The 10935-nt window shown below is 50.7% G+C and overlaps 1 protein-coding gene across 2 annotated transcripts in view; it reads left to right on the top strand.

The window, feature by feature from the left end:
* Positions 1-10935, top strand: part of MYL9 (myosin light chain 9) — a 31322-nt gene that overhangs the window by 9284 nt on the left and 11103 nt on the right. Inside the window, exons 1-2 of one of the 2 annotated variants that reach the window (XM_019513067.1) lie at positions 5266-5271; positions 9399-9602. In XM_019513067.1, coding sequence (XP_019368612.1) covers positions 9419-9602 — 184 coding nt within the window. In that variant the 5' untranslated portion in view covers positions 5266-5271; positions 9399-9418. Of the gene's footprint in view, positions 1-5265; positions 5272-9398; positions 9603-10935 lie in introns of those variants that run through there. The other variant, XM_019513066.1, reaches the window with a different exon arrangement.

Genomic DNA, 10935 nt, shown 5'->3' with positions numbered 1-10935 from the left:
AAAATCCATCTGTCGGTGCCTTGATGACTGCCTCTCCTGCCCAAGCTGAGAAGAGCTCTCGGTCATTCCATGCCAGGAAGTGGGCCACTGCTTATGTGCAGGATGCTGTGTCTAAGTCCCAGGCTGCTAGAAGCTTATCACCAGCATTTTCAAAAGTGACTCTCAATTTTTTAACTCCAAATTCAAGGCTTCCTTAAAGTGGTATGGCCTTCAGAAAGCACTGCAAAGCTGCTTGTGAAAAATTAGCCACTTCTAAGGTACTACAACTGAGTGCTCCAAACTACTAGCTAGTTTTGATTGTCTTGGCCTAACTTCCCATATCTGTGAGCCTGTCTACACTAGTCTCATAAGCTACTTACAGACATTAAAAAAAAAAACCCCAAAAACAACCAAACCAAAAAAACCCCAACAAACACGCCTTATGAGAAGGAGTGTGTTAGTTTGACCCGGCCCTGCAGCGTCTGTAGAAATTGGGCATTTCAGTGAGGCTTTTTGCGCCGTCATCGAAAGCTGATTCAATCAGCTACTTGATAAAAGCTCCACTAAAGCTCCCATACAGACATAGGGCAAGCTGGATCCAACTAATGTGCTGCCGCTTCTGGGGATGTGTTGGATTTGGTGCAGGAGCACACTGAGTTTAAAGTAAAACACCATTTTGTTTTTATAGGGCCAAGGCATGATGCCTTTCAGTGCTAGGGGAGCCCCATTCCAGCAGCCTTTCATCGTCTCTAGCAGGAATAGATGGCACAGTGATGGAACCTGGGTACTTAGTGCTAAAAACAGATAACAGGTTTGATTGGGATTTGAGCATCTCATCTCCCAGGAAACCACAGTTTACAGACCACAAATCGACTCTCCCACATCAAGTATCTGTGAATTATCCAAAAATTACACTTTGCCTCAGAACAATCAGGTTAACTGATTGAGTTCATTGCCATTTAAGCCTTGTAAATAAACACCATGCTCATCATATTCTGGACCAATCAGCACAGCATTAAACGGCTTGTCTGTTTTCAGCCTATTGCAGCCTGGTAATTAGTATTATGGCCTTCTCATCACTGAACAAGTTGATGACAGAGGGGAAACAGGGCCTTTACACTGGGGCTCCCATCTTGAATCAGTGGTGGCAACAGTAGAGGAAGAGGCTGGTCATTTGGACTAGGTCAGCAAAGCAGACTGTTTTATTGTTCAGAAACTTTAGGTCTTTGCTACTTTTCATAGCAAACAAATTAAAAAGCCACCTTAAAAATTGTAAGACCCGACTGAAAACGGGACAGAAATGTTCATTTGACCAAACCAACAGGATGCCTGGGACAGGCAGTGTATCAGAAGCAGGAATGAAAGAGCCAGAAAGTTACCAAATCAGTCCCCAAACCACACCAAGCCTCGCTTTAAGGCAAACTGACAGGAAACACCTTGCTCAGAGGCCCAAAACAACAAACCAGCAGGCACTAAAAACCATCATTAATCCACATAACAAGAACCATGTAGCAGTGGAAACAATCTAAGTTGTTCTGTTTCGCGATCATGGCAGACACAGGGTAGACATTTGAATAATATTAACTTGCAAGGTTAAAACAAAATTTGCACTTGTTTTCCTAGCTTTTTTTTCATTTCTGATACTACTTTTAAAGCCCTGGTCTGGTCTGGTCTAAAGCTTACTGTGGTCACTGGGAACATTTCCACCAACCACAGCGGGCTTTGCATCAGGCCTGGTGAGATGTATGCATTTCAAATGAAGGCTGTCTCTGACAGGCTGGAGCCTCTGCAGTCGTCTGGATCCCCAGTGATTGTCAGGAGGACACAGCACCTGCTGACTCCCTGCAGGATGCACAGAGAAACACTGTACCTGCCACACACAGCTTTACAATGTAACACTGGTAGGGAGCTGAGGCATCCAGCCAGAGGAGGGCAACGGGGAAGGATGAGCTCAGTTGCTTAGACAAAACGTGTGCAGCTCTGGGTGCTTCAGTTAGGCTGTGTCTTTAAATCGCTCTTATTATTGTCTCATTCCTGGTTACATTAGGAGGAGTGAATGTTACACTGGGATCTGCTGTGGAGCCCCCACAGAATTGGAGGAGGTGGTTACTGGCTCTTATTCCTTCCCTCTTAAGTTCTGCCCTCTGAGGTGCATGAGGCGTGGCTCAGCCCCGAGGACCTTTACTCCCTGCAGGGCCCCATCCACAGCCCATCCTTCTGTCAGCCAATACTGACGCATCTTTCTGGTCCCCTCAAATGCAGTGACCACTCATCACAAGTAAATCCAGTGCTTGGGGTCCCAATGAGAAACTGCAGCAGACTACCAGCCAGGCCTGTCTGATGCACATGGGGAACGTGGTGGGTGTGCAACTGCTACTCCCCCGTGTTATTAGAGGGGTCTCTAATTGTGCATCAGCAGATTCCAGGGAACAACTAATGCAAAAACAGGGACAGGAATGAGGGTCAGATGTTAATAACTGGGCAGAGCATGCTGGCTAGTGTCCACTGGCCTTTGAATGAGTCAAAGGAGCCAGTGGACTCCTGCCTAGAGAGGTGAATGGACAAGGGACAGGAAAATGGCCCCGCAGTCCTGGGGGATTGAACCTCCTTCCTGGCCAGATAGATTGCTAGTTCAGCGAGGGCCAGGAGGAGGTCAGCCAGGAGGTCCTAGGACTTGGTGGGGCAACGGGCAAGGAGTGAAGTGACCAGCCAGGAGGGTGAGACCAGGAAGGGATGAGCATCAATCACCCCAATGTGCAAGCCCCAGCTCCAACCTATGTGTGGGTCTCTAAATGCTGCTGAACTTCCCCCAGCTGTCCCCAACGGGGAAGGCCTCCAGCTGCTCTCTGTACTCCTCGGCCAGCACTGTTACCCATTACAGAGTGGAAGAGCTTCTCTCTCCCACCAGATGGATCCAAAGTGTGGTGAAGGGGAGCTAATCCTTGGCAACACCAGGAGGAAATGGCTGCCTCTGCCATCACAGCCCTGCCCCAGTGCAGAGTTCTGGGACTTCCAACACAACCAGGCGAAACACCAGTGGGGCAGACCAGGCACATCTCGATCATAGAGCAGAGCCTGAGATACCAAGATGGGGATGTCTCCCACCACAACACAGCTCTGGTGTGAGGCTGGATTGAGAGCAGGGTCAAGCAGCTGAACATGTTTTTAGACCACACAGTGACTCGGCTCCTTACGTCCTGTCTACATTAGTGCCCCCAGCACTGCAGCTTCCCTGCAAGGGAACAACAGCCCCCAAGCAAGAGAAAGGGGAAGACTGGAACAGAGACAGACAAAAGGAAAAACAGAATGAGGGAGGGGCAAGCAGGAATGGACAGGAGATGGATGACAGCACACGACAGGAGTGTGTCCCATGGAGACAGGCTCCCTCCTAAAGGTCTTTCATCCCATCCCAGCTGGATTTACAGGCTCTGGGGAAATCCTAGCCCCCTGGGATCTGACTATCCTAAAGGCTCTTGGTCCCTTAGGGTCTGTAAGTAATAACAAACCAGCTGCAAAGCAGTTCCTACAATGGTTCATAAGAGGCAGCCAGCACAGCCAGGGTACATTCTCTGGCACGCAGCACTGAGTGGCATCACTGCATTGTGTTGCTTAATGCAACATGACATGGTGCCTTAACTACTTAGCATCCTATGCCAGAGAAGCCAGGAATACAGGAGGGTACATTCTCCAGCACCACACAGGAGGCACACGTCAATTATAACAATACTCCGCACTTGTGGCTTAATGCACTTTACCTGCTAATTAAACTGTCAGTTCCCCTGTGCAGCAAGTGTGTAGAATCATCCCCACTGTACAGATGAGAAAACTGAGGCACACGTCATGGGGAATGGGGGTGTGACCCCTCCATATCATCTCAAAGAATTGTAGCCAGATCTCCACCTCCAACTTTAACCATTAGGACACAATTGATTGGTCAGTCAGCAAGCCTGAGACCCAGGAAGGCCCATGCTGAGTTAGGATGGTCAAGTCATTTTTAATTTGAGCCTGTACATCTTTAATTTAGGGACTCAGTGAGATGCCTTAAGGCTGGGGTGGGCAAAATGTGGCCTACGGGCTGGATGCGGCCTGTGGGGCCCCTAAACATTTAGAAAATTAATATATATCTGCCCCTGGCTGCCTGTCACATGGCCTTCAGTGGCTTACCAAAACTCAGTAAGCAGCCCTCCACCCAAAATAATTGCCCGCCCTTGCCTTAAGGAGATGCAGCTCTGAGAAGTACTGAGTACTCTTATCCCCAACTGGAATTAATGGCGACTGCTATGCATGAGCTCCTCACCTTTCTACTTTCATTCAGTACTGTGCATCACTGGGATATGAAGACTTGCCCTTGGGTTTATGAAGTGCAGCCTCTGAGCCAAGGGGCATTTACTGCCAATTGCCCATCAGCTTTGCCTGCTTTTCTCTCCTGCCTTGGGGTTGATGGGTAGGAGGCAGGTGTGATGCATCACTAGCAGTTTGTGACAAAGAACACTGGATTCCTCCTGAGCAGAGGGCTGCTACCTGCACAGGGTGGGAGGGTGTCACAGCCTTGAACTAACCCTCCCCTCTCCGGCTGTCAGGATTGGCTAAGCAGGGCCCCTCCAGCAGCCCCCCCAGTTGGAATGTCACTGTGCCGACAAGCCAGGCTTTGAACTCTGCAATCGTTGTGGGCTAAGGGGCTCATTTCATTGCCCTGCAGCTGCAGTACAGACTCCTATAAATTGTGTACAGGGCTTGGCTGAGCCGGAGAGTTGCTCCTAGTTAAAGGGAAATTAGCTTAAAAAACAATTTGGTCGCATGTAGACAAGATGTTGAGAAGCTCCTTGGTTCTCCACACCAGCAGTCCCCAGGAAGATGTCACTCAAGAGATACGTTGGCTGCTAGGTTTTGTACTGGATTTATGCTGTGCCCATAAGCACTCCCCACTTGATTGTCAGTGACCCCCAGCTGTTGAATTTACCTTTCCCTGGTTGGTGACTCATTATCTGACCTCAGAGTTCATTGCACACCAGTCTTACCAGCTTCCCACTAATCTCTCTGAGGGATGTACATGCAAGCAAGAGACTGTGGGTCAAACAGTGAGCTGGTATAAGTACCTAGAGCCACTAAAACCAAATGAGCTACACCAGTGAAACCAGCTGAGAGAAGATTGCTGCTGGTACGGGGCTGTGGGACCTGACCACTGACTGACTGAGTCTATATAGGTGCCTCTGGAGGCAGAGCTGTTATGGTAACACTTAGAGATGCATTGAGAACCAGAGCCTTGTTGCACTCTGTGCAGTTCTGGCAGAGGTTATTATAGCCTCTTCCTTAGAAATCTAGGGTAGCACCCCTACTGTGTTCCTGTGTGGAGGACTTGGAGGGATGGGTGAAGAAGCAGGGAGAGGGTGTCTGTGCCAGACAGGCATTTTCGGGGGTGAAGCATGTACTAGAGAAAGAACAGGGAAGGGGGAAGAGGAAGAGTCTAGATGGGGAAAGTGCAGAAGTGGGTAGAAAGGGGTTACGTTCACCCCAGGGCAGATGCAAGTCTGGAGGAGAGACGACCAGTTCCCACCTGCTCAGCTCACTTGCATCCCTGTCACGGGCCTCTGCAGGGTTTGCACAGGCCACAATGCTTGTACCTACAGCTCATAGGAAGAGAGAGTGTAGAAGCCCCATGCATGGGACATATCCATCTCCTCTTTCCACCAGCCTACCTGCTGGGAAGGGTCAACAAAGCATGATGAAGTGAATCCCCCACCTGGAGGCCAAATGTAAAGCCACAAAGGAAATCAAATAATGAGAACTGATTAATTAATCCCAGGCTATTTTGCTAAATTCTCAAGCAGCAATTGATCTAGATAAAATAGACCAGGCAAGGCCAGCCCACAATTTTTTGTGGCCCCCTGCAAGATATAGTTTTGGGGCTCCCTGATGCATTGAAAAATCAAAATTGCGGTATAAACTCACTGAAATAAAATAGTCGGGGGTGGACTGCGCGCACATGGGCTGTGCTGCTGGGGGGGGGGGAGTGTGGGCAGCATGTGCTGGGGATGCCTGGGTTCCCTCCTGGGGCTGGGGCCCAGAACAGGAGCCGAGCCAAGAACTCCTCCCCAGCTCCGCTGGGAAGGGGCTCCCTGCCTGCATTGAGCCCTTTAAACATGGTACAGGTGGTGGGGGACGAGTGGGCACGCAGTGGGGCACCTGCAGCTTCTGCAGGATAGGACAGGCTGGCCCTGGGACCAGGCAGATGCAATCCATCCAGCAGTTAGATGTGCTCTAGGAGAGGAGGATGTGGAAGAGGTGGTGGGTTTAGAAGTGACCAGAACAGCTAAATTCTTACGCAGAAGATCACATGAGGAGCATCACTGAGAATGGTTAAAGGAACTGAACAGTGCATGGAACATGGATGCCCTAAGATGATATATCAACAGGGTAGATAGGAACAGCAGCTACCTAGCAGGTGCAAGAGCCAGCTAATGGTGAACCAGAACAGATGCTAAGAAATCTGGTGTTCCTGAAAAACACAGGAACAGCATCACAGCAGCTAGTAAAGGCTGAAGAGTTGATGGCAGAGGGCAGCTAATGTCACCCCAGTAGCTGTCCTCCTTGGTGGCTGCAACGTTGTGTCACACCTGGGGGCAGGGAGCAATAGGAGCCTGGGCATGGAGTGGGAGCTGTTTGCGAAGTGCCCCAAGACTCTGGGAAACTGCTCTGTGACTGTTAACCCTCCCAAATGTTCAAAAATCACGTTTCTTTTACAAAAATATAAAACCAACAAACCTCAGGACTTTGCCTCCTGCTTCCTCCATGTCCTCTCTCTCAAGCTCTTCTCCTCAACTACAAGGCTTGGAAACTGACTTTGCAATGGAAGTGGAGAGTCTCTAGCAATCACGTGACTCCAGGTGCTGGGGCGCTAAAAGAAATGACAAGCAGGGTGAGGGTTGCTGTAACACTGGCAGAGTTGCTAGTGCTGATCACCATTGCAACTACTACCCCAGGTGAAATATTCTGTGGGTGACATGGGAGTCTTCCAAGCCCCATGTCCCCTTGAGGGTCTGCCAGGGGCAGGTCCAGTGTTCTCCAGGGTGTCTGTAATATGGAGGAGCCTTATAGGGTACTTGAAATGCTAAATAGGACCTCAGGGAGCCATATCCTTCCAGGGTGTAAATCAAAAGATTCCCCCCTCCTCTCCCTAGTAGGGATTTAAACTAGTTAAGCTTGAATTGCAGTTTAAACGCCTCTGTAAGGCTTAGAGCACTGTGCTGAGCTCGGGACTCCTAACCCCTACCTAGTGCTGCTTCTGCTGCAGGGATGAGCCCAGCTCTGCAAGCCGCTCTCAGGCTAAACAAAGAGGGCAGGGGGAGGGGAAAGGAATGCCAGGAATTTGCAAGGAACAGATAACCAGCTTCCTGGTTGCTCCTAACAGGGCCGGCGCTGGGAAGAGGGCCCAGAGCCTGTGCCTTGTTTGTGAGCCTGCCTTTGTGTATGTGAAAGTGTACAAAGAAACCCGATAACTTAAAACTGCAGGGCTTTGCCATGGGGTGCTGGGCAGAGGGGGAGGAGAGGAAGAGGCCTGAGCTGTTCTCCATTAGCACAGTAACTCTTTGTACTTCGAAGTACCTGTCACACCAGGACCACAAAGGAGGGGGCGTCCTCTCCGGCCCCGGGCCCCGAGTTCAGGTTCTAGTGCTTCCACCTGGGGTCAGGAAGAGGCCAGCTGTGCTAGAGCCCACCTGCTGAGCTCTCAGCCCATCCCATGAGGACCCAGGGGGTGTCAACAGATAGATGTAACACCTGAACCGTTCCAGGAATGTCACTGGTTGGGGGCCAGCTCACAACTGTCCTTGGAAAGAAGTGGCCACACCTGAGAGAACCCTCCCCTTGACGGGTGCACTGCTGCGGAGGGAGGTAAAGCTCCCAGACCATCACGCCTGCCAGAAAGGAGTGGCGGGGTTGCCCGGTGCTGAGGGGCTATGTGGCCCCTGTTTGTGGTTCCCAGGTAGGGTGGCCATCAAGGTACCTCAAGAATAGAGGACTGTCCCCATCACCATGAATGTTGCATGCCTACTGAGGCTGGAGGGGCACAGCAAGCTCCCATAGGCAGCAGTGTCAGCAGCAGGGGCATGGCAGCAGCAAGCAGGCAGCTCCTGCAGGTGGCCACAGCCGTGTCAGTGGGGGTGGGGTGCCAGGCACTGAAAAACAGAGGACATAAAGGCATCCAAAAACCGGGCTGTCCTCTATAAAACTGGATGAATGACCACTCTATTCTCAGGGGGCTGAGTGCTCTGTCCCCCCCCCCGAAGATCTCAGTGGACTTTCAACCCTTTCCTTGAAGGCCGTACTGCCAGTTTCACCTCCCTGGCAGAGATGTGCACTCTGGGGTGCCAGGCCTATTTGAGGTAGGCCACAAAGGACAGCCTGAGACCAGACAATGCAGTCAGTAACCTGGGGACAACACATAGGAAGCAGTGGCCCAGGCAACTTCAGACTCATTGGCTGTTTGCTAGTTTCTGGGAGTATTCTCCTCTTGTACCCTTAATGCCATGCAGCTGCAGAGCCAGGGTGTGCCTGTGGGGTGCCAGGGTAAAAGCTGGCTCAGGGAAAGGGCAAGAAAACTGCCAGGTTGACTGTAGGCAGACAGAAAGATTTAATCCGCTAAGCAGCTGCAAGCCACTAATGGCAAAAACCCTAGCACAGCCTGCCACTCGCACTTAAGCCACTAGCTACACTCCAGCAAGCTTAGTCAGTCCCTGAACCCTGTCTACACTGGTGTCTGCACCTCCTTACTAGCACTGGTGCTAGCTCTGTTGTGGGGACAGGTAATGTTGCTAAGGCTGACTAGCCACACTGTTAGAGGCTCCCCCTGGCTGTATCTAACCTTCCCCACTGCCCGCCTGCCATGCACAAGGATAGTAGTTCCCCATTTTTTCTACCAGACTGTCACGATGCAAAGCATACTTGGCCCCTTCCCAACATGCTACAAGGAAGTGGAGGGCAGTTGGGGAAAGAGCTACATATCAGACCAAACAAGGGCATGATCCATCAGAATTCATTTGTTTTTACTCCCAGGGATTTAGTAGTGGAATCCAGAGCCACATTTAAAAAAAGGAAATATCAGGATTTGCTGTTTCCTTCTTCTGTAAACCAATGAGAGCAAAGAGGAAGCCATGCAGTTGTGTTACCCATACTTCCTGGCCCTCATTAGCACTGTGCATCCAAACCAAATGCTCCTCCCACCCAATGAACAAAATTAGGTAAATACCCCCATTTTATAGATGGGAAAACTGAGGCACAAAGTAGTGTCTGCTTCCACAGCCAGCCAGCATAAGAGTCAGGACTAGACCCCAGGAGTCCTGACTCCCACCCCCACCCCTTACTCTTGTCTTTGCTGTTATGTTTAATAAATCTCCTTCATACTTTCCCTGTGCTGCTCACAGAGAGGACACCACCTGCCAAGATGTCCAGCAAACGAGCCAAGGCCAAGACCACCAAGAAGCGCCCCCAGCGTGCCACCTCCAATGTCTTTGCTATGTTTGACCAGTCACAAATCCAGGAGTTCAAGGAGGCTTTCAACATGATTGACCAGAACCGTGATGGCTTCATTGACAAGGAGGATCTGCATGACATGCTGGCTTCACTAGGTAGGGAGGGCAACCTCACTGATGGCCTAATGAGCCAAAGGTTCTGTGCTGAGGACCAAGGGCCAGCTTTTCCCTGGTTTAAGTATTTAATAACTACCTTGCATTAAGGAGCTTTGACTGCTGACTTTTTTCTATGCTCATCCTCACACTGGAGGTGCTGGCAGCAGAGTTTACTGGGGGCTCCTCTAACTTGGAGGTAACACTGACAGCTGCAGTGAGGAAAGCTTGGGTAACTGGTGCCACCTTAGTCGGGGGGCGGGGGGGCACATGCCCCTCCTGCAACAGTTCCCCCAACCGGGGGTGGAGGGGTTCCCCCTGCGGCTGACCCTGCCGACTAGGGGGAAGTCCCACTTGAGTGATCCCGCAATGGCTGATTGCTGTGGCCAATTGCTGTGGTCACTGTAGCCACTTCCAGGAGTGGCTGCAGCCGCTTCTGGGAGCAAGTGCCAGCCGATCGCTGCAGCTGCTCCTGGAAGCGCTTGGCTGCAGCGCTCGGCCAGCATTTGCAGGGGGGGCACTGATGCTCCCGCCTGCCCCCCCTTCCCATTACCTAAGTGGCGAGCACAGCTGGTCAGGGGGTGCACTGGTGCTCTCAGGGGATGTGTGTGCACCCCTGTGCAGCCCCTACGCGTCGCCACTGGAGGAAAGAGCACCTCACACCAGGAAGCGTTGCATTTTCCCACTACTGTAACATGTCTACACTGGTAATCTCTACTGCTGCAGCTACCCCACTGTTGGCCTAACAGTGCCCTGGGTTGGGATCCAAACCCAGGACTTTTTAACCTGGGTTTAAGGATCAGGTATGTTTACTCAAAGGCTATAGCAGACTCCAACCTCTCACTGCTAAAAGTGACAGAGCCCAGCTATTCAAGCAAGCTGTATAGACACACCCTTCATGGAAAAGACCCACAAAGCCACTGGCTTCTTCCCTTGCTCCCACCATGTAGTACTCTGGCGGCATCTGACTGAGAGGGAATTAAGTCAGGCTTGCTAAAGAAAGACTATGGGCATGTCCAGATGAGCATGCACGTACAAGGGCATGTGTTTGCTGTGGCACAAATAGCAGCGGCACATATTTGTACCACTGCTTTGTGCCCCAGGGCATGCCCCTGCACGCATGCTCTAATATACACCAAATTGTGGGGGGTAGGAGGTGGGGAGTATCCTATTCTGTCAGTCTTCTGGTAAGTAGAATTAAAATGTGACTTGACTGTTTTATTTTTTTTTTAATTCTTTTGGATTTTATTCTCACCCATTTTAGGTATTTTTTTAAAGGCCATTCACCCCACTACAAAGTCCAAGTGGCTTTGAGTTGCTTTCTTTGGACTGAAAC

The sequence above is a fragment of the Gavialis gangeticus genome, unplaced genomic scaffold (assembly GCF_001723915.1).
Source record: "Gavialis gangeticus isolate Ggan-Ray unplaced genomic scaffold, GavGan_comp1, whole genome shotgun sequence".
In the NCBI taxonomy this organism is placed as follows: Eukaryota; Metazoa; Chordata; order Crocodylia; family Gavialidae; genus Gavialis; species Gavialis gangeticus.
The sequence above is the reverse complement of the archived record's forward strand: the minus strand, read 5'-3'. Positions and strand labels throughout refer to the sequence as shown.